The sequence below is a fragment of the Electrona antarctica genome, assembly GCF_951216825.1.
Source record: "Electrona antarctica genome assembly, chromosome: 17".
NCBI lineage: Eukaryota > Metazoa > Chordata > Actinopteri > Myctophiformes > Myctophidae > Electrona > Electrona antarctica.
Window position 1 is genome coordinate 30,586,636 of NC_136798.1, and position 24,590 is coordinate 30,611,225.

The 24,590-nt window shown below is 41.9% G+C and overlaps 1 protein-coding gene across 2 annotated transcripts in view; it reads right to left on the reverse strand.

Annotated features, from left to right (window-relative positions):
* The window catches only part of lpgat1 (lysophosphatidylglycerol acyltransferase 1), a 78,458-nt gene that overhangs the window by 51,878 nt on the left and 1,990 nt on the right, over positions 1-24,590 (reverse strand). The window contains exons 1-3 of one of the 2 annotated variants that reach the window (XM_079526048.1): positions 22,967-23,644; positions 20,064-20,317; positions 528-646 (exon numbers count right to left, since the gene is read on the reverse strand). In XM_079526048.1, the coding sequence (XP_079382174.1) occupies positions 528-646; positions 20,064-20,301 (357 nt within the window). In that variant the 5' untranslated portion in view covers positions 20,302-20,317; positions 22,967-23,644. Of the gene's footprint in view, positions 1-527; positions 647-20,063; positions 20,318-22,966; positions 23,645-24,590 lie in introns of those variants that run through there. The other variant, XM_079526049.1, reaches the window with a different exon arrangement.

Here is a 24,590-nt window from a genome sequence, read left to right on the forward strand (position 1 = left end):
AATTAACATGTTTGTTTTGTTTGTTTTTGTGCAATAATCGTCGTATGGTGGTTGTATACCAGGGCAATACAAATATATATATAACACGCAACAGTGTATTCATAATGTGTAGTAGTGCACATGCAACGTTGTACACAGATCGGTGCAGTCAACCGGTACCAGTGATATGAAAGCATTGATCTTTCAGTAGCCATAACATCACTCAGAAAAGTTACTGAAGATAATGCACAACACAAGTCCAAATGAAGCAGCATAATTAATGAGGTAGAAACCTCGCATCTCCACATTTCAACTTTTTGAAAATATGTTCTTGTAAATTTTGCCATACTATGTCATACAAGAGTTTCTCACAAAAGCAGCAGAAAATAGCAATCTACAAGTGCACAGTGAGCTTGTAGATCTGCTATTTTCAATATATATATATATATATCTCTATATATATATATCTCTCCCTCTCCACTGGTGACGATGCTAGCAGGGACATGCTGCTGCTGTTGAGCTGCTGGCGGTGATGTCATTGTCCTTACCGTGCCCTTGTTCTGCAGGCACATCATGAGCGTGCACACGTCCCCCGTGGCCTGGTGGTTGACGATGACCATGGCTTCCTCCTCACAGATAGGCCTCACGTCGTCACCCCACTCCATTACTGTGAAAAGGGGAAGACACAAGGCACACTTCAGTCAAAGACGGTATTATGTCATAGGCGCCGACTGTCGGGTGGAATCGGAATTAAATTATTGACACATCGCAGGGTTGCACAGGTGTAAAGATGTGGGTGATTCTTTTGTTGTTTTTGTGCAACCTCCATCGTTCGCTGTTTCTGGGGGGGGGGGGGGGGGAATAGCCGATCGACAAGCTCGAGGCGTTGTAGAGCTTGTAGATTGGCTACTTTCGGCCAAGAGGTTTGGTGTAGACTGTAGAGGGAAGAAAGAGCAAATCAAGTTCAGAGCCAAAGGTCACTAAGTGGGGTTTAAGTGGTTAAATGTCTGAAATAAACAAAAAAAGATAAACGTCAATTTACACAACACTGATCATATCTCTCTCTCAGCTAAGGGGCACTTGGCCTGAAAAAACGTTGAAGACCCCTGGTGTAGAGGGGAAAAAAGGAGGGGTCCAACTAAGTATAGATAAACCCCTGGCTGGGGTCAACAAAGAATACAGTATAGGGTTTAAGAGGTTAAATAAATAATCAAACATAGCTCTTATTCTCTTCACAAGTAGCTCTTCGTTGTCAAGCACAAGCATGCAAAGCAATTCTCCACAGCTGATAGCGGGTAGCCTACTGCCGATATAAATTACACAAGGTCTAACAATACATGACAAGCAATTATTCACAATACCAGCAAACCGCTACTCTGTGTCAAGGACAAAATGAGGGCACTTCCCCATTGTCACAGAACATATATAATACTTGGATTAATTAATGCCGTCTTCTCAACTCTTATTTTTATTTCGTAATCTTTATTTAGCAATGTAGCTGTCTAACTGCAGTCACCGGAAGCTTGCATAAAAATACTTTCACACTCCTTTGTACTTGGTGTAAACTAAACTTGTGATGGGATGCGACAACAAAGTTTAGTTCAGTTTGGTTTCAACATAACTACTTCAGGAGCATTTAAAGGAGCACTTCACCCATTTACAACCCATCTTGGTCCTCACTAATGCTCATCATAGGATGGCATGGCATCATTTCTGTCTCCTCTGCGTCTCACGGGCTGTGTAAATGGTAAATGGTGCATTTATATAGCGCCTTTATCCAAGGCACTTTACAGAGATTGTGCATTACATTCACCCATTCACACACACATACATACACCGATGGCAGCGGAAACCATGCAAGGCACCAACTAGCACATCGGGAGCAATTAGGGGTTCAGTGTCTTGCTCAAGGACACTTCGACAGTAACTCTGCGGGAGCCCGGGTTCGAACTGGCAACCTTACGGTTACCATCCAGGCACTCTACCCCTGAGCACTCTACCCCTGAGCCACCGCCGCCCCTGTGTACAGAGCACTTCACCAGTTTTCAACAGATGGAACAACTTGCACTTTGCAGTGACCACAAACAAACACTTTTCTCCACTTTCATATAATTGGTCCTAACTAATGATCATTATAAGATGGGACCATTTCTGTCTACTCAGTCTATGAAGTGGCACCGTCAGGACTTAAAAGTGCAGGGACATTATTTGGAGGGGGGGCCTGACGACGTCATGAGTCATGACTAACATTGTTGTGTATTAGCCCGTCTGACACCTTGATCAAGTTGAGACTAAGAGCAACTGCAGTTAATTACTGCACATATGCAGCCAATACAACGACTATTGTGCAGCTAAATAGAAACGTAGAAAGTAAGTAAATAAATATACCAGGCATCCCCCAATAGTGCGGGGACATTCAGGCCCAAATGACACCCCCCCACCCCCTCCGGCGCCTATGACTCTGTGTGACATAGGAGGACAGCGAACGTATCAGAAACTGACCAGTGACATCATCAGTAATAGGCAGATTTGATCATTTCATTCATTTTTTTTATGTGAGAACAATGGCTTCTATTTCAGCGCGCTAACTTTCCAGGAAGAGAAAGGCTGCAGTTTCTATTAGCTTCGAATCCCCATCATTGATGTCATTGCTAGGTGTTTCTGAACTGTCCTCAGACAACCAATGAGACTGCTAGGTGTTTCTGAACTGTCCTCAGCCAACCAATGAGACTCAAAGTGAGTAGACGGAAATGGTCCCATCTTATAATGAAAAACCCATGCGTGTCATGATAGGCCTGGCCAACATTCAGAAAGAAATCTTACCGTTGTCGGAAACGTGTCACACAAAAGTAGTGAAAATAGCTGATGTACAAGCTCACATCACTTCACAACGTGTCACATCGCAACAGCTCGTAGATCGTCTATTTTCATTATTATATATTTTTTTTAAATAACAAAAAAAAAGTAATGGCTTTTCACATACGGTAGACTACAAGGTTTCCACCAGACAGCGACGGACGATATATCCCTGGCTTCCCGAGACAAAGGTTTGTAGACTTTAAAACAGGATAGTGTACTGTATGATAACACTTTATTAATCTCCCAGGGGGAAATTCAGGGCGTTAAAAAAAAGAGGGGGAAAAAAGCACAACAATAAAACAATAAATACAGCAATAAACCACCCAGCAATAAACTATACTACTGTCGGGCAAATGCATACTAAGCGTACTCGCAGGCACACCCAGTCAACCACCCACATACTCTGACACTCTCTGTCTCTCTATCTCTCTCCAACAATTCAACAATATACTGTACTTGCTTGCAAACACACACATTTTGTATTTGACATTATTTAGCCACTTTCAACCTGGCCTCATTGTTTTGGGCATGTCATTATAGGCAAAATTTTAAAACTGATAAAATAAAAAATAATGAAGCCAGTGTACAACCATTTATACAACCAAGTATATGGGCTTATTTGATTAAAATGTAACTGGAATTGGTGGGGATTCTGGGGAGCTTGTGCACTTGTATATTATATATTACAGTGCATGACACCAGCGCACAACCAAGTATATAAATCAGGCATAACTATCTCTATTCTAACCCCTACACCCAACCTCTAATTGTCTAATCCTAACCCAAACCTAAATCCTTTCCAGGAAAGGACCAGGGAAATTGTCCCGTTTCTCAAATTCTTAGTTGTTTTGGCCGGTCACAACACAAGTATTGTAAATGTAATACCCGTCTGTGTGGTTTGTTTGTTTTGAAAACACAGAAGTCACAGAAGTCTCCTGGTCTCCCACATGCCCCCCCCCCCCCCCCCCCCCCAAGACCAAACCACTGTATGCCTATCCGTTGGCCAGGTATAGTAGTGACTCATCAAAGCCAAAATGCCCCCCCCCCCCCGAATTTGCATACCAAAGGTGCGAGGTTTGCAAGCCCTATTCAGTTAAATTTAAAGGAGCTATAGGCATATTGGCATGATAAAACAAGTACTGGAAGGGTACAGGATTTTGTCACATTGTGTCGTTGTCGGGTATAACGTTTTTTTTAAAACAAATAGCCATTTTTTTGCAGTCACTGAGACCAATCTGAGAAGTTTGAGAACCCATCATCAAAAAATAAAGGAAAAACAGCACCCTCTTTTCATTTGAATTTGAGAGTCCACAGTCTGTCTCGCTTGAAAGCGGAGACCTGTTGTCACTGATTTTACAAGGAAAAAACACCTCCATTAATTGAAGAGCTCTCATACAGCAGCACTTCATTAAGCATTCCGCCCTGACGTGTGATTGTTGACAGCAAACACACGGGGGAAGATGCAACAATGGATGAAACCAGCCGGGACCCTGCTGTGTACGTGTGAGGGCCCAGGAACAATGCCCCCCACTCCTCCTACTCTCAATTCAATTCAATTCAATTCAATTCAATTCAATTCAATTCAATTCAATTCAAAGGACTCTCCCGGGACCACATAGAAGATAGCCTCTCTGCCAGTGTTGCCAGATTGTGTGAGAGAGAAAAAGCAGCCAGGCCCATGAAAACAGCAAACATCACATAACAACAGGAACCATAAGCAGAAGGAAGGCAGGAAGAAAGCATGCAGTCTAGTTGAGCTTAAACAAGCTTGGACAAATACCTGTACATTAATCTGGGGATCCTCGACATGGAAATGTGTGAGAATCACTGGTTTAAACAACATTAGGAAAAAAGCCTAAAAAACTGCAACCCGCAACTACCAATATTTACAAGCAACTTTACAGAAAAAGAAGCCAAAGGTTGGTTATCTCTGCTAGTGGGGAGAAACCATCTAACTCCAAAATGTTCATTTTTAAGGAAAAAATGAAAAATATATATATATTGTTAGCTGCTTTAGCAAACAGTTTGAGGGTCCAATGGAGTTAAGAGGTTTTGTCCGAAGCAATACTTTTCATTAGTTCAATATTGTTTTAACCAACACACAGACGTGAAGGGTGTTCAATAGCATTGACTTATGGGGGAAAACAATCTAAAACCTAAAGAAATGGAGATAGGTGGTTTCCTCCCGACAGCAAGGTTATAATATAAGCGGACATGGCAACCCTGCTCTTTGCTTTGCAACTGAACAAGTCGAGACAAAAAAACAAAACGGTGCATAAATAATTGCCAAGCTCAAGCATGAGGAGGACGACGTCTGCAGAGGTGCAAGGCTAGAGCTGTAACCCCACCAACTCATGCACAAAACACCCCTGTCTGCAGAGGTGCAAGGCTAGAGCTGTAACCCCACCAACTCATGCACAAAACACCCCCCTGTCTGCAGAGGTGCAAGGCTAGAGCTGTAACCCCACCAACTCAAGGCTAGAGCTGTAACCCCACCAACTCGTGCACAAAACACCCCCCGTTTAGTTTTTAGTTTTGTTCTCTTACCAAGATAATTGTAGTAGGTGGAGTAGTAAAGGTACAATATTTGCCTTTGAGGTATATTGCAGTAGAATGATTGAAGTATTTTAAAAATGGAAATATACTGAAGTAAATTTAAAGTACTTCAAACTTTTACCGGTATACATGTACATTACTTGAGTACATGCACTCAATTACTTTCCACCACTGGATTCACCTAGCGCAAGAACATCAGCCTGTACTACAGCTGCAGATGTGACACCCGATCCCCAGCGGCTAGAAGCAGGGAACCTCTCATCGATCCATGCTTCCAGCCTCTAATCAAAGTGACGAATGGGAACTGAAAACATTGATCATGGTCAAGTTCACCCCTGGGGGCCTACAGTTACCTGCTCAGTGCTCACGTTACTCATGCAACTCATATTCCTGGAACAACTAGCTCTGCTGTTTCAATCACGTGTCACGTGAAGTTTCGTAAACACCTTTACTTGGATATCGTTGCGGTCGGGGCAGAGACACTGTATCTCCAGTTTCTCCACTCTTTTCAGAAGTAATCGTACATGGACATACAAGGTTTCTGCCCGACAGCAGCGACATGTATAGGACGCAATGTCTGGTTGAAAGTGCTCCCTCACTCCCACCAACGTGGTTGCAACGTGATTTACGTTACAAGCCTATGCAAGTGCAATCTAAAGTGTAGAGTACATAGCATCAAGTGGGGCGCGAGGTCTGGTTTCACTACTCCCATAGCTGCATGGTGTAAATCTAGCCATTAGGGCTTAACCTTTATGTATTAGCTACAGTGAGAAGGCATGTCAAGTTCTCCTCTATTTCAGCACCCTTTTAACCCCATGAACCATATAGCATCCCTATTCTGGGCATGTCATAATAGGTGAACATTCTGCAATGTGAGAGAGCGGACTAGCGCCAGAGTCGCAAGCTCTGCAGTGTACTGTGTCGCCAAGTCCGCTATCGCGCCTCTTTCCCGTCCTACCAGTGCTCGCGACCAGGGTGATACAAGCGTGATGCAAAGTTTGGTGCGGATCGGTCACACAGAGTAGTCAAACTGTAAAAAAGCAACTGTTGTGGTTGTCTATGTACATATGTTGTAGTATGTAAACCTCAAAATGCACGACAGCTGCATGGCATGGACATGTTTAGTGTTCAGGACATGGACTGACTGCCAACAACACAACCTGTTCATTCAGCACTTCTATAGACCACTGTAGTCCTGACGTCACTGGCGCTGTTCCCCTGGTTCGTGGGTATATTATTTGTGTTGTAATCCCCACAGGGGAATCTTAGGATATCAAAAATAGGAGTTGAAATGTGTACTTTCGGGTTGTCTAGCTTTCAATAAAAATGACAGAAGCACCGTTTCAATTTTCATTTTGTCAACAACAAAAATCTATCCGGTTTAGTGTAAAGTTGAAGCGTCGTGAATCCTGATATTCTATTTTTATAAAGCCTGATTAATATATGTATCGACTGCTGTATGAATGGTGCTGTGGGTTTATGGAGCTGTAATGCACCTCCAATACATTCAGGCTTCATTTATACTTGGTCTGATTTATCATTTATATCGTCTGTCAGGTGGAAACCTCATATGTCCAAAGCTGTTACTTTTCCGTATTCAAATTCAACAGTAGCAGATCTACAAGCTCAAAATGCGAAAGCTTGCAGATCTGCTACTTTTGGTGCTTGTGTGGCATTCATTTACAAAAACAAAACACCAAAAGTTAGAATATGGAGATAAGAGGTTTCTGCCTAACAGCAACAATATACGCCGGGACAACGCTCCACACGTCCCAAACTCTTCTCCCTTCTGGCCCCAAAACTGTGGAATGCACTTCCCGTTGCAATCAGAACTGCAGCATCACTCCCGATCTTCCGCCGTAGTTTGAAAACCCACCTTTTCAGACTCCACCATGGCCCATAGCACTTAACCTACCCCCTTAGACAGCACTTTTTAGACTTAGATAGCATTTGAAACAGACTTATAGCATGTCATGTAGACAGCACAATAACAGTACAGCATAGTATAATATATATGTATAGCTTATATGTATAGTGTCATTATATATAGATATGTTCTAGTTACGTTCTTAGCTTACGCATGTTTCTTGATAAATGCTTTTTATATATGTGATGTATTCCCATGCTTTTTGTTCTTGCTTAATGTAAGTCGCTCTGGATTAAGAGCGTCTGCTAAATGCCTAAATTGTAAATTGTATACTATATAGTACCAGTAAGACGCCCTGAGGGCGAGAAGTGACCTCCAGGTCGCATCCGCCTGGCAGACTGCTGGGCGAGCACTGGCGCTTTGGCATGGGGGGTCAGATCAATATATGGAATGAATTCTGTACTGGCCATATATGGAGCGTGTCTTGAGTGTACAGGGTTTGATGAGATCAGATCAACATATGGAATGTCAGAACAGGAAGTACGGGTGGGGAGGGATCAACATCTGGAATGTCAGAACAGGTCAGCTCCATATATAGAGATCTAAGGGTTTGAGGGTTAAGGTCAGATTGCAGGCCTAGATCTGCTATGCAGATCTATGTTGCTATGCAGACCTATGTAGGTGATGATCCAGTCTTCCAGGGTTAGATGGGGTCAGTGTCGTGATCTTCATATATGGAGATGGCCATATATGGAGGCGTGACGTGTCACAAGGCATGACTATATATGGAGGCATGATGTCATGAGGCGTGACCATATATGAAGGCATGATGTCACGAGACGTGACCATATATGGTGGTCAGTGGTCACGGTGTGATGTCACGAGGCGTGACCATATGGAGGCGTGACGTGACACACGGAAATGCAGGTTTTCATAGTAAATGCAACCTACCGTCGCAACAACTTGAAGTATAAACAGGCATAATTAGTGCTAGTGATGTGATACAGTTGTGATCATTTAGTACTGTACTTAAGTACGCTTTTGAGATATTTTGACTTTACTTGAGCGTGTCCATTGATACCACATCTCAAAACTCAACTTGTAGATTGGCTATTTTCACTATTTTACACAACACCATTGTACAACCAAGTATATCAGTCAAATCGAAGTTTAAACTTGAAAAAAAGCTTCTCGATTATTCGATTAATCGAAATAGCAACCGCTAAGGAATTAATGTATAATTGCTGGTTTGCAGCCCTTATACACCCTGTCTACATGGAAACCACATAAATTATGTCCAAAAGTGTTAATTCTCAGGACTTCAAATTCAAAAGTGGACATCTCGAAATGCGACACGAAGCATTTCGAGCTCGCTGATCTACTACTTTTGTGTGACGCTGCGGCTGTAGTATGATCAATACTGTAGTATGATCAATACTGTAGTATGATCAATACTGTAGTATGATCAAGTATAGGGAGTTAATCTACAGGAAAAAGAAGAAAAAAATGGAGATAAGAGGTTTTAGCCCGACAGCGACGATATCCTGACACAGACGAAACGGAGCAGAAAGGAACGAAGGACAACTTGTTGGCATGTTCAATTTAGGTCTCCTTCCCTGTCCCCTCTGTCACCTCCTCACAATGACAATCAATCCTCTCGTTGAGTGCACGACACACCGTGACACAGAACAACACATCTATCACTCTTGAGGGCACACAAGCTACCCCCCCCCCCCATCTAGTCGTGAAGTTGTGTGTGTGTGTGTGTGTGTGTGTGTGAGTGAGAGAGAGAGTGAGAGACATGATGTGAGCTCGTGGATCTGCTATTTTTTGAAATACCGGTATCTTGAAAGAAATTGTGAAAGTATTTCTACTCTGTGATATTGCTAAAAAAAGGCTCGTGTGAAGTGAGGGGCGATCTTCATGTATCATCATATACATCACATTCCGTGCTACAAACACATTCCATGCTCATATACACACAAACACACACACACCAGTGCATAGGAGAGGCTAGCGCCCTTCAAAAACCCTTCTTCCTCCAGTATGCTCGGGTCCGTTGCCATGGAGTGTAGACTGAGGGACGTTTAAGTAGTATCACAGAGATGGGTCATCTGTCACTTTGAATTCATTAGGGAGCTTGTCTTTGAGAGATGACACAGTTACAGAATGGTGGCAGGGCTGATGTGTGCATGCATGCATGTGTGCGTGCGTGCATGCGCACGTGTGTGTGTGTGTGTGTGTGTGTGTGTGTGTGTGTGTGTGTGTGTTGTCGACCTTGGGCACACCTTCCGCTGCCTGCACCAGATCGGTCATCGACTCATCGCCGGTATATCGGTTGGACTGATATTCACCGGCAGCTTTATTTAGACACACCTCTCCAACCGCACGTCAACTGACATTTATAATGAGACAATCGTATTGTTGCTGTCCGGCAGAAATCTCTTATATCCATATTTGAACTTTAGGGAATAGTAGTAGTAATAGGGAAAGTTTGTCTAAAAGGCAAACGGAAATGTATTTTTTTTAATATATTCCAATGATCAATGCCAAAAACACAATTAACTATATCATCAATCGCAATTATTTGTAGGACAATTAACATGTCATGATGGTGACAGGCAGCTCTAATAATAACACTTCTTTAATCCAAATGACAACAGAGGCAGCATCAACACTCTGGGCACAGTGACACAGGAACCGGTTCAGGAGAACAAACAGACTGTCACAATGATTACATATTCACCTTATATCGCAATTATTTGATCTAACCTCAATTATTTTTGCATAATCCTTAGACTGTTATATTTCACTTTTAACCACTTTTAACCACTTGCAGCTTAAAATTGGCTTAAAAGGAGGACTTCACCAATGATCAACCGATTTCATATAACTAAAACTACATGATGGTGACAGCCCTCCAAAGAAGCCAGAGACCAGACAGATAATGACATTGAACAACATGCACACAGGTATTTTTCACTGGCTTGATATCATGCGACGACTGATGACGGACACTTGACTTCACACACTGGTGTCATTTCCTGAAAGCAGCTTCCTCTTTTGCACTTAAACCACGGATGGAACGGTTAATGATAAAATGATTTTAAAAAAAGGGCCAGTAAGTTAGCAGTAGCTTGCACATTCAGATTAAGAAACACAGGCTAAGATGGTCTGGTCATGTGCTGACCAAAAAACACCTGGCGAAGGACAGTGATGATGAAGCATAGGCCAAATCACACAAGACAGACAGGGTTCAGTGGAAGTGTATGATTACGGCCTTACGTTACGCCCTAACCGGGACGTAGAGGATAATTAAGTAAGTAAGTTAGCAGTAGAACTTGCAGTAAGAAGACTCTCTCCCTCTCCCTGTTTCCTGTCCTATCTACACTGTACTATCCATAATGAAGGCAGAAAAAAGGGACAAGATGCAATGTCACGATGACCTGGCTTCTACAACAGGTCTGCTGGGAAATAGATCTTCAGAGTTGAGAGGTTCAAATAACAGCTGGTCTAGTTTATTAGGAAAGACAAATGCACTTGTAGGAGCCATTATGTGACTTATATGCCAAATCTCGTGCTCTTTATTATTGAAGTAGGGCGCTGCCACGCTGACAATTAGTCATGGCGTTGACCTGTTCACATGAGTCTGAGAATTTGGACAGAGAGGGAGTGAGTGTGGGAGCCGGCATTTCTTGTTGACCATAACACCCACGTTTAGTTTACAATCGTGTGCTGGGAACTGTTGTAATGTTAACGTTTGGTTTGTAAAAATGGTCAAGCACAAGGATTGAAGTGGACCTGGATTCTTGAGTGTGTGTGTCATACAGTGTCTCTTAGCTCTCATGTTTGAACTGTCTCATGTTTGAACTGCCTAGATACAGCCGCAATAGCACATGTACATCTCAGTACAGGTTAATCACTTTTTTGGGCATGTCATTATATTGTCAAAAAATAGTCAAATGTTCAAACAATAGACCACGCTCACACTACGGCGTGTTACAGATTGGCTATTTTTGCTGTTTAACATACCAACACCATACAGGGCGTAACCACGTCATAGTAGGCGAACATTCAGTGAAAATAAGCTATTTTCGTTGCAGAGAAAGAGGACATTGTGTAGAAGACAAAGAAGACATTAAAACAAAATAGAAGAAGAGTGTAGAAGAGGGAGAAAGGAGGGAACCAAGTACAGGCTGCCCCTTGGTGAGTCTTGGCAACTCCCGGTCAACAGTCTTAAGTTAGGGGGGTAAGCTAAGCTCAGCTCAGCTCACAATTCAATCAATTCTGGACGTGACATTTCTTCAATATTCAACTTATGTCATAATTATCATGACAATATTTTCAAAATCCCAAACGAACTCAAACAATTTGGTAGTGAATGTTGATAACTGGCCAGACACCCAGTTTGAAACAATACAATAGCCATAATCCATAAATCCAACCTGTTGGATGTGAGAAATAATCAACTGACCCACATGCAGGATCAACAAAAGAACACGTTGCACGTTGGATCGATTGGCTGAGCAGCACAAGAGATCTGAGCCCCATCCGTCCCAGCAGCTCAGCAAATCTGGAATCTGATCTCTCATCTCAGACAGACAAGGATGGCTTTGTCTGCAGAGAATTCATCTTGCACTACTGCATTTTATTTTATTTATTTTTTTACTTGAAAAATTAGCAATGCCACAAAAGTAAAAGGCAGGTATTCAGAATTTTACTCAAAAAATATACTTACTTACAAGCTGGTTTCTACCAAAGTCAAAGTATGAATTATTTAGTGTTCTAAATGTATTTTTCCAAACTAACCTTTAAAGAAAATAGTGGTTCTACTGAGCTTGTAGATCAGATGAGCTCAATTTGAATAGACATGGTTTAAAATAGGTCTTAATTGGTTCATGTACATTTTGCATAAATAATCTAAAATCTACAGTAACGTGAACCCTTAAGTTTTCAAGTAAAGTGCAGTTGAATTAAAAAAAGAAGGTACGTGACATTGTCATAACCGGAAGTTATGTGAAAATGAAATTCTGGCCTTGACAACCCATACATCCAAACAGAAAACACCTATCTGATTGCATTAAACAACGTTAAACTCACTTTGCCACTCGATTTGGCACTCACTTTATGCATGCGCATAGACTTTATTATTGCCTCTGTGATGTAGTGGAATAGAAGTATAAAATCACACCCGTGAGCACCCCAGTGAGGGGCGCTCTTATCATCGTACATCATGACGTAAATTCTCCATTCATTGTCAATGGGAATTTAATCATTGTATAGGACAAAATAGCCGATTTGCTCGTCCACATGACGTAAAGTCTCTATTAATTGTCAATGGGAATTTAATGTTTGTGTAAGATGAAAATCTACACCCCCTCAAAAAATACTTGCACCGCTTGGTTCTCCAACATTGGCTCGATGTCACTAAACTAAATAAACCGATATGACTACTACCCCTAAAGCCCATGACCCACCTATTAGCCGCCTATCACTGTGCTAGTTTGGGATGGCTCAGGGTAGAATACAGGGTTAAGAAAACACCAATGGGACTGGCATTTAAGATAGTTAGTGCCAAACTGCCCACATAGATGTTTAACTACTTCTCCAGAGAGAGTGACACCCACAACACCTCCGATCTGGTACCCCCCAAATTTTGCACAAACATGGGAAAACATTCATTCTACTACTCTGCCACCATTATGTTGAATGTCGGCTGACTTCAACCATCCAGGTTAATCAGTGGCTTATTTCAAAACTGGCCTGAAAAAGCACCTGACCCGTCAGAGAACTACAGGTGGAGATAGAAATAGGATCCCCTTGAAATGAGGAGATATACACTGCTGCCGATTTTCCTTTTTCCCCTCTGTAAATATAGGCTAACTATTTGTATTTTTGATGACACGTATTAATGTGTCAATATCCCACGCTCTGTTGATGAATTGAATACATCCACCTGCATGACTTATTGGATCGGTACAAAATGTATGTATATAGAATGAGATGATGTATGATGATAAGAGCTCACTTCACACAGGTGTGATTTTTTACAGTTCACAACAAAAAAGATAGAGACTGGCACACTATTGCTCCCAATAAATAAATTATTAACCAAATGAGGCAGCATTTCAAGCCCACCAGAGCTCTTGTTCTGTATTTTGTCTTCTTTCAACCACACGTCGCCTAAATAAATAATAATTTTACTGAGAGCAATAGTGTGTGAGCCATTCTCTTTTTTATTAATTTATGTTATTTGTTGTTGTTGTTGTTGTTGTTGTGTGTGTGTGTGTGTGTGTGTGTGTGTGTGTGTGTGTGTGTGTGTGTGTGTGTGTGTGTGTGTGTGTGTGTGTGTGTGTGTGTGTGTGTGTGTGTGTGTGTGTGTGTGTGTGTGTGTGTGTGTGTGTGTGTGTGTGTGTGTGTGTGTGTGTGTGTGTGTGTGTGTGTGCTAAAGGGCCAGGCTGATTTGGTAGTTTGGTCTCCAGATCAAATAAAAAAACAGATTAAAACCATAGCAGGCTGCAGCCAATCAAACGAGTGATGTGTGTTAAGATTGTAGGTGTGCCCGAAGCCATGGTTAAGTATGCAAGTAGGTAAGTCAACAGTATCGCCAATGTATATATTGACACACCTAAACCTAACACAGCCATTATAAAGAACGGCATACCATACTAGGCCCACTCCTTTGCGCTCCCCCCCCCCCCCCCCCTACACTTTTTTCAGGTCGGGATACCAATTGTATCCAATCAGGAGAGATAACTCACACAACACAGGAAAAAACAAGTGAATTTCGAAGAGATATTCACATATATGGGTACTTTCTCCTGATTGGCTGAAGATTTGCCACCCATCTGAACATTTCTTAAAGAGCTGGAGAGACGGCAGACCAAACACTGAACAAACACTATATAGCAATGATTACTGTATCAGAATATAGTGCTTTAACCTATTAACAAAAAAGTATCACTTACACTACTTTTAACTACAGATATTTGCAATCTCCACCCTTTTACGGTGGATGAGCATGAAGGCAACAAAATCGGGCATGGGAAGCGTGGTTTTATCAGGGTCATATTGGGGTGCTTTGTGACAGCACTTGACATTGCAGATTGCAGATTCTGATTCTGGGCGGAAAACCGATGGAAAAACGCTGCTAAAAATCCGAAAACGCGTCCAGTGTGTAGGGACCTTAACGTTTGTTTTTTCGTAAATCAATGCCCTACTTGATCATACAAAGTGTCAAACGTGTCGCGAAGACAGACTGAAAGATCTTTGATAAACTCTAACTGCTCAAGATTCCCTTAGCTTAACTAGTACTAGACTTTTAAACTACCTGAACACCAGCATCCATCCATAGTCTGGGGAGAACTTCAGATACAAAACAGCATCAGATCTGTGGACGTTAGCTACAAAACAGCATATCTGGGGAGAACTTTAGCTACAAAACAACAAATCTGGGAAGAACTTTAGCTACAAAACAGCAGATTTGGGGAGAACGTTAGCTATAAAACAGCATATCTGGGGAGAACTTTAGCTACAAAACAGCAAATCTGGGAGAACTTTAGCTACAAAACAACAGCAGATCTACAAGCTCACAACACATTGCAACGCTGGCTATTTTGGCAAAGAGATTGCCAAGATGTCCAAGTACACAGAGCCGACTAAAGTCTACAACGTTCAACCAGGCATATGAATTTTGGACATGATACAAGCATCGCGTGTAAGGTCCGCCATTCATTTTACTTTTGCAAAACTGTCTTACAAAGAGAGAGGAGAGGTTGAGATGGTTTGGACGTGTGAAAAGGAGAGATGAGGGGGTACATTGGGAGAATTATAAAGAGGAGGTTCACAGATGCAGTGAGAGACGACATGCAGTTGGCATGGAGTCAACGAGGAAGACGCAGAAAACAGAACCAAATGGGAACTGATCCTCCGCTGTGGCGACCCCCGATGGGATACACATTTTTCCGAAAGAAAAAGAAGAAAACTTGAAGCATGAATCTAGTATGAAATTTTAAACAAAAACACAAACAGAACGCCCAGGTTCCAGTTGTTTCATTGGTGTGTGTAGAGAATAGATGGTGTTTAGAGTTTTGTGCTGAAGTATAGCCTTGAACGGGGGAATTATCCATCCAAAGGTAAACAAGTCACACGGGCCAACCTCGTCTCTGTCATGCTGCAGGCAGCATAATTACCTTCAGCAGAATACATAACAGGACTCTTAAACAGGGCTTAAAGCTATAAAAAAAAATCCAAGACTGAAAAAGATTTTTGCAAATCTGCACTGACCCTATGAAATCCTCAGGACTGAAATCAGTCCCCAGGACTGAGAACTTTAAGCCCCGACTCTTAAAGCACGCTGGAACCCTCACAGTCATGCTACCTCATTAGCGATTCAAGTACAGTTCTTTCTACTGATCATAATATACAACCCATTCTGACCGATGCTAAATTTTTAGGTCCGATGCCAATCCCAATTTTAGAGAGTTCTACCTATCACCAATTACTGATGTTTTGATTCCCATCAAGGACTCCTGCCGGTGTTTGTGTGAGACGAAGATACCGATTTGCTCGTCCACATATGACATAAATTCTCCATTCATTGTCAATGGGAATTTAATGTTTGTGTAAGACGGAAATCTACAGTCTGAATATAGGAGGGGCTATCGCCCCACCCATGTGACGTGAGCGGTGCCTTTTTAGCATGATGATGATCTCACATGACGTCACAGGGGGCGAAATATTAATAATGCACCCAAACACGCAAAGTCATATGGTGGACTTGGAGCGGTTAGCACCACTAAAAAAACAAACAGAAAAACTGTATCAAAATAGGCGTCCGCAGCCTAATGCATATCAAACTGCGACTCGTTGACATTAAAAGATCAAGAGAATCACAGATTTAAATTTGATTTCCCTTTTGAGTAGCTTCTAACCCAGGAGTCTTAAAGTTTTTGAGGCCAGGGACCCCTTAACTGCGAGATAGATAAAGCAGGGAGCCGGGGACCCCCGCTATATATTGCATAAAATAGTGTTGCAGAGTAAACTTTTTCATAGATAGCTTCATAGACTACAACTAAGTCTAAAATTAATGGTTTTGCATTATTTCAGACATTTAACTTAAACTTGACCTGCTCTGTACTTGGTTTACTCCTTTTTCCCTCTACACCCCCAAACCACTTTGCCAAAAATAGCTGATCTACCAATCCTGATCTACCAATGCCTCGCAGCGTTGGTAGATATGGATACAGGGAATGGGGATGCATGCTAAGGCTCAAGTGGTTAATGTAAAAACAAATGTATCCTATCACACAAAGATTTGGCACCCCCTCCCCCCCCCCCAGACCCTCTGTTGAAGACCCCTGTTCTAACCCATAACAACTGTCCCGTGCCAAGTGACACTTCTTCCAGTCCATATTTTGTTCTCGTTCTCTGACGGAGCCATTATGCACGGTAATAAGGCATATATCTATCTATGTCACTTTCTGCCTGCAATTTGTTTAACCAAATGAACACGTCCCGCCACCCACAGGGCGCCATTGTGCTGCCTCATGAGCAGACAGTGGGCGCTATCCAAAGGCTCCGACTGTGGGAGCGAGAGGGCCAGTCCAAACCATGCGTCACTATGACAGCTGCCCATTCATCTAAATTACCTTGCCAGCGTTCACCGTTCAAGCTAAAATGATGGAATTCATTATGCGTGTTGTAAGACTGTATATTATAACACCTGCTATAAATATTTATAATTCTGATTAGAATTCTGCATAACGACTTATAACAAAGACACATAATAGTGTAGGCCGTTGTTTCGCTGCTCTGCTGAGCTTATAATGCATTATGACCAGCACTTAAAATACGGCATAAACTTTGTTAGAAGTTATGATACATAAATGGACTGCATTTATATAGCGATTTACAATTTATTTCACATACACCCATTCACAAACACATGCAGTTTTGCGCGCACACACACACACACACACACACACACACACACACACACACACACACACACACACACACACACACACACACACACACACACACACACACACACACACACAAAAGAGGAAACCATGCAAGGCACCAATCCCTCAACCGGAGCAGTTAGGGGTTCAGTGTCAGTGTTCAGTGCCGGGAATCAAACCTGGAACCTTTGGATTCCAAGACGACCACTCTTCCTCCTGAGCTACTGCCGCTACATGATTATAAACGTTTATAACCAGAATCATGAAGCCCATTAAGTGCATTAAAATGCATTATAAATGTGCTTATAATGCATTTATAGTTTATACACCTGACCTTGATACATAGCGTTACCAAAGTGTCTTGACAAAATGAAAAGATGGTGTGATATTTTTCGATTAAAACAAAAAGGATTCTTTTTTGTGAAAAAGATTGCTAATGTGATCCAATCTGGAAGAGAGTACCCACTTATCAGCTTCAATTTCATAGTGTTCCAGTTTCAGGTTTGTCTGCTAATTTCTTTTGTGTCATTACTTCCAATTGAATTTGTTGTATCCTGTATCCTGTATGACCTGCTCTCTCCCGATTGGATTAAAATCGGTATCCCAAGCTTCTTTTTTTTCCTTCTTTCTTTTTTTGTGTTGCATTTTGCTGTTTACTTAAGAGCTGGAGAGAGAGGGGGGACCCCTGTTACTGAACAAACATTCACTGCTAACTATCAGAATATATAGAGACACTTATTCTGACAAAAGAAATTAAATAAATCATTTACAGCACTATTCCACAGAGGAACGGTGAAACTGCAACCTTGGACACACGGATTGGAGTTCAAATCTTTGTTCCAATAAAAAAGAAAAAAACAGGGTTAAATGATCAGCAGAGTGGACTTATGGCTGCACACACAGGCTGTCCTGTGAGAGGAAGGTCACATGTTTGATCACCAACCCCACAGAATCCATCCATGTCAAAGTGTCCTTGATGTCACCACCACACCGGCCCCCTGACCTACCACATGGCTTCTCTGATAGTGTGTCAAGCTTTCATGGAAGAGTAGTGGGAAAGTATACGGTATATAGTTGCTGAAAACCTCTTCTTATCCATATTTCAGCTTTTAATGTTTTATTTGTAAATGCCCTACTTCGAGTGTCGCACAAAGGCTGCAACAATATAATAGCCGAACTACACGTTTTTCTTTTTTGCTATTTTTGAAAACTTTTTAAAGTGAAAGTGATTAAATGTGTCTGTGGGTTTTATGAATATCGATCCAGTTTAAAGTTGACTTTTGACTGGACTGAATATAATAATTGACTGGACTGTATATAATAATGTAGAAAGTTGCTGGTTTGCCCGACTGTCGAAGTGCCCATGAGCAGGACACTTAACCCCTTAACCACTATATACTTGGTTGACCCGAGTACCCCAGAAGTATGTAGTAGGCCCGCTCCTTTCCTCCTTCCACACCAAGTCTGTAGAGACGCTGTATAAAACCGCTCATAATCTTACTGCTCACTAAGAGCTATGACATATACTAATATTGAAGTGAAGATAAGGTGTTCTATAGGCAGAAAGCCTTGCATTATTAAGCAGTGAGCCTTGTTGCTCATCATGTTCTGCACTTAGTAATTTGTAAGCATTTTGCTTGTGGCTCCGTCCGTTGCAACCAAACACCCCTGACACGGCAGAATCACTTCAAAACATTAATGCCTAGAGTAAAAACTACTGTGAGTTGAGGAGTACTACTACTATGCATACATGTAGTCAATAATGTCTATCCATCAATAACGCCAAGACAACATCCTGCATGTTTCCTATATGTAGGCCTATATACAGTACTTGACTTAAGTGATGTTTGTTTGTCCAGTACAGCTGGACGGTAGATTCTAGCCTCTTCATTTTCAAGATGGAACACAGAGTGCTACAGACACAGCTACCATTTCTACAGCATAATGTCTACACACGAGCAACTTGCAGGGTGTTTTCTCCTGTGCTCTTAAAAGGACCAATTCACCCATTTTCAACCTCATCTTCATTAGGGTTGGTTTGGATTCGGAACCGTATCCAACATTGAATCAGTTTCCGGAAAGAGTTGGCATGTGGATTGTGGACTTCACGTCTGCTATACAATACCGGTGGTTCTCAAATGTTTTAACCCATTCAGGCCTGACGTCAAAATTAAAAAAAAAAAAGTTTTCTAAATCATGACAATTTTCGGAAAGATTTGAGGCACATTTTAACGATTTTTCAAAAATAGCAGACCTACAAGTTCATAGCGCGCCACTCGGTGGCGCGCTATGAGCTTGTAGATCTGCTATTTTTCAATAGCTAAATTATAACATAATGTTTAAAACACCAAAAGGGGTTCCCGCCCAAAATGGGTTAATGGTTAATGTGGTTAAACGCTAACGTGACATGGATGCGTTCCAGGTCTCAATGGGTTAATGTCAAGGACCACCATAATTGAGAGTGCACAAATGGAACAAAATGGACCTATTTGGTTCTACATTTAGGTTCTATTTGTACACGTGTTACAGACCCAGAGTAAAATCACGTGGTTCCCAGCTCACGTTGGGAACCATGTAATAATATGTATGCATTGCAATACTGTATATATGATTTAATTTGAAGGTCAAAATTATATTGATTTCTTTTTAAATATAGGAATAGTAAAGGGAACCGTTAAGGAATTGGACCAATAAGAGGGAATCGTTAAGGAACTGAAATTGTTAAAATCCTAAAGAAACCCAACCCAGCTAATAATTTACTGTGTCTCAGAGTTATGGACTGTCCAAAAACTTGTCTAGCAATAACCAAAGAGGAGAGTGACCAGAACGCAACTCACCCGTGTAACCTGCGAGCCAGCCCCAGGACGACACCATGCCCAGCATCCATTTGAACATTATTCCTTCCAGGTGCCAGAAAGCAGCACTGTCCCATATTCTCAGCGGTTGCAGAAGCAGCAGGTAGAAACAGTAGGACGGGATGGCTACAGCGTTGTTAATGAACATAAACATGAAACGAAGAAACGACTTGAGTAGAATCCAGCCCAGTTTGCGGGCAGCGTCCAGGAGCGGTGCCATCCTGAATGCCTGCCGTCTGTTTAGAGACAGAGAGAGAGAGAGAGAGAGAGAGAGAGAGAGAGAGAGAGAGAGAGAGAGAGACTGTCACACAACAACATAATGGTGACAAAAGTTGAAGTCATATGGATAACTTTGCCCAGTTGCCTGCATACGAATCATTTTCCTCTATGCCAGCAGTTATCAGCCACTGGAGTAGTGTGGTGGCGTTTACCTGCAGAAACACACTGCACTCTCACTGTATCTAGGCGTTCTCACTGTTTGTTTTGGTAGACGGGGCCGTTTTTTTGGGCAACCAAATCAAACAGTGAAAACAGCAAAATGCAGCGAGAGGGCAATGTGTGGACACCTGCTGGTATAGAGGGAAATGAGGGGTTCAAAATGTATATACTGTTTTGTTATGTAAACACAGGGCAAAGTTACATATTATGAACCGTAATGTAGCCTGAAAGTTTTTTTTATTTTTTATATATAAAATCATCGATTCGTATTTTGAGCATTTCATTATAGATTAGCAGCTTAGTTTATAACATGTAAAACAATCTCAAATATAGTGAAACTAGCTGATCTACAAGCTCACGTGTCATTCTGTGATGTGTTCCTGTCTGAGCTTGTAGATCTGCTATTTTGGATTATTCAATTAATCAAAAAGAAGGAATCGGATTGATAGTTGCAGCCCTACAACAGTTAGGATCCTGTTCTATGTCCAGGACTTCCAAACAAGATGAATAACAAGCGGGCGACAGAACAGAATAATAATATGGAGATTTGTACTGCTGTAAACAACCTGGCCTGGAGAAACCAATCCCTCTGATGATGTAATTAAGTCATAATTACTTGATTTAATAACATCATGGATGATTTAGTCATTCAATCACCCTTTTAGAAACAAAAACAAAAACACTGTTTCTGTCGCTTGCTAAACGGCTTGAGGAGGAGCTGGCCTTTTAACAGAATCACTAGCCTACCATACTTTGCTAAGTGTTAAATGACAGCTGTTCCAACTGGTCTAATGTGGTGGACTGGACACATGACGTAGCGATATAATATATAATGCTGGAATGATTCTGAAGATTGGTTGTTGCTCATGATCACCAACTAGCTCTGGCACAGATTACAGAACAGTTGAGGCAAGACAAGGGATTATATGACCAAATTGTCTTGACCTGTACCAGGAAGAAACAACAGATTATGCGACCAAATGTCTTTCCTTATGTTCGCCTATCCAGACTACTTTCTCACGTGGATTTACAGTGTAGATTTGACCTCTGTGAATGTTGCCTTGTGTGGTGGACTACCTTTATATGTGTACCTACTCTGCGTTCTCTTCTCTTTTCTATTTCTTTTTATAGAGCAAATCACCATGACATCACCACAACCAAAAATGTACTTCCTGGTAGATAACGCTGCTATTATTCATTAACCGAAGTCCTTATATCTGATGGAACAGGCCCCACTGACGCTGTTACTGACAATTTAATTAGAAATAGATTATCTTGTTCTAAATGTGCACAGGTCGAGAAACTAGACGACATAGCTAATGCCAGCACAAAAACGAATTGCCCCCACGTCTTTACACCTGTGCTACTGATACTGTGATGACGTGGACAGGACAATAAAGTTGATTGTGATGCTTAAATTTGTTTTTGTGCCAGCACAACAGATCGTATGACCAAATGCCCAGGAAGGAATGTGCCAAGGAGGGGACAATACATACAGTATGATACGACCAAAACGTTCTTCTATACCAGGTTTACGACATTACACCATACTGTATTAGCACAAGCACACAGACCCCCATTTGAAAACATATGCCAGGAAGGGACAGGGACCCCCATTAGAGAATGACATGGCTTCTATGGCAGTGATTCTCAACCTTGTTTTAAGGACACTTTGATATGCATTACTACACCATAGACGCCCATTACACCTTTTTTATCTCTAGGATCCCAATCTACAAATCAGTCATCAGTCAGTGTTAATTTAACTCAGAGAATGTGCAGAACTGCAGATAGAACCAAATGTTCCATTTGGTCACTGTCAGAGTAACGCACTGGACCAGGGCTATAAGGGACCATAATACCATGGTTCCTTTTGTAAACTCATTTTGGAATTTTCTTTTTGTTGTTGTCATTTCCTTTTGTGTTAGACTCAACAAGGGGTCGATTTGGACCCCATGGTGGTCCCTGAACCCAACGTTGAAAACCAGTATTATAAACCCTGACCTACCTACAGAAATGCACGCGCGAGATATTATGTATGTCCATCATCATAAGCAACAGTGTAACCAGGATAAGAGACTTGTAGTTGTAGCCTAGCGTGCTAGCTAGCATCAGGGGGCACATCAGCCCCCCCCCCCCCCCCCCCCAACATGCCATTTATGAGGAGGTGCACGTACGGGGGAGACCCTGGAATAGGCACATTTCGTCACGTACTTTTACTGCGATCGCCTTTGATTGTAACGCAACGTTTAGACTACAGTTATTACAGTACGAGCAGTGAATTATTACTTCAGGATATAGCCTGAGCCTACAATCCTTCCTCAGTGTTAAGGATTTATCTGAGGTGTTTACAAATGAAACCAAATGGACCCTTCCGGGGTCCATTTGTAAACACTCCCCAGATAAAGGGATGGCTATTTGTCTTGTTCTTCTTCTTAGATACTCACCCAATGAAATGTCACCGAACCGTCCTTGGACAGAGACAGGGGATATGTCCAATTAACCGATAATAACCGATTTTAATGCCGAAGTCAGTGGTCCAGTTAGCAGCAGCAGCAGCGTCCACCACAGTGAAAACACATCTCGATCAAGTTCGAAGGAGAACAAGCCGTTATTCGACGATGGTCGGCGATAGGAGATCATTTATAGATCCGTAATGGTGATCATAACACAACAACAGTAATGATAATCCCATCCTCTCATCATCATCATCCACGGGCGCATCATGAATGTCGTTCACAACGGATCCACACCGCGCACACCCGGTGGCTCGTCTCCTTCTCCTTCAGCGTCGTAGGATCCATTATTATAAAAGTCCGACACCTAGAATCTATTCTCTAGGAGGCGATTCATCGACGGGAGCATCACTATCATCACCACCATCATCCTCGTCTCCGTCTTCATCCTCATCATCAAGTTGAAGCTAAAAAGGCTAGCTTCATCTTCCCATTTAGGAGACAATGCTGCGGATATAGATAGCCTCCGGAAATCCAGTGTAGGTGTTAAGAGCCCCCCCGCGTACACGCACACACACAGATGTAAATTAAGATTGATTAAAAATGTACGCCGCTGAATCAAACGCAGACGGGTTTAGTGTGTGTGCTCCAGCAGGCCCGTTCAGTACCGACCCGTTATGTCCCTGTGCTGTGTGCGTGCGTGGACGTGTGAGTGTGTGTGTGTATGACGAGTGTTCATGCAGCCGTCATTACGAAGGGAGGACTACAATTAAACGCAAAACCGACAAGGATGCATCACTGACGTCACTACTACGCGTCATCTGATCTGGGGCAAGGAAGTGCTTCAGTTATTTATATTTTGGGGGGAGATCAGATCAGATAACATTTCATGAAATGGATAATTATAAAATTACTAAAAATACATATGTTGCACAACACTCCTTGTTTCTCGGCACAAAATATAAAATACATTTCAGAACCAAGTTAATATAAAAACTATATTAAACCAAAAACTATTCTGGGGGTCGCATGCTACGTACCAGTTTGTGACACCACTGTCCATCCATCCCTGCTCCGTTCCACTAAGCACTGAGTGCGCACGCCGCATGCTCCATAGATGTCAGATTATCTTTAATTATCCTTTATAATAGTTTATATTCATTATTGGCATACACCATCAAATCTAAAAATATGAATACATTTGATTTCATCTAATTTATGACCTCGTCCAATGATTTAATGTGCATTTCACGCAACAGAACATAATCCAGGACTTCTCAGTTGGTCGAGACTCGATAGGCCTACCAACTGCTCCACATTTTCAAATAAAACTAGATATTATTAGCCAACAAAGAAATTAAAATAAAATGTATAATTTTAATTGGCGTCAATGATTCGGATCTCCATCACAGTTGAGTAGTTTTAGTTCATACTTAGCTCGGTCCCGACCCCTGCCGGCCTATTTTTGTATTACACCTGACAAAAGGAACTGTCCACTGCTAGGCGCAAGGTCCCAGGCAGTAGTGTGCCGTGCAGAGTGTTTTAATGTGTGCATGATTACGCCACAGAACCCCCAGAACTCACAGAGAGTTATGTCAGAGTTACAGACCTGTAG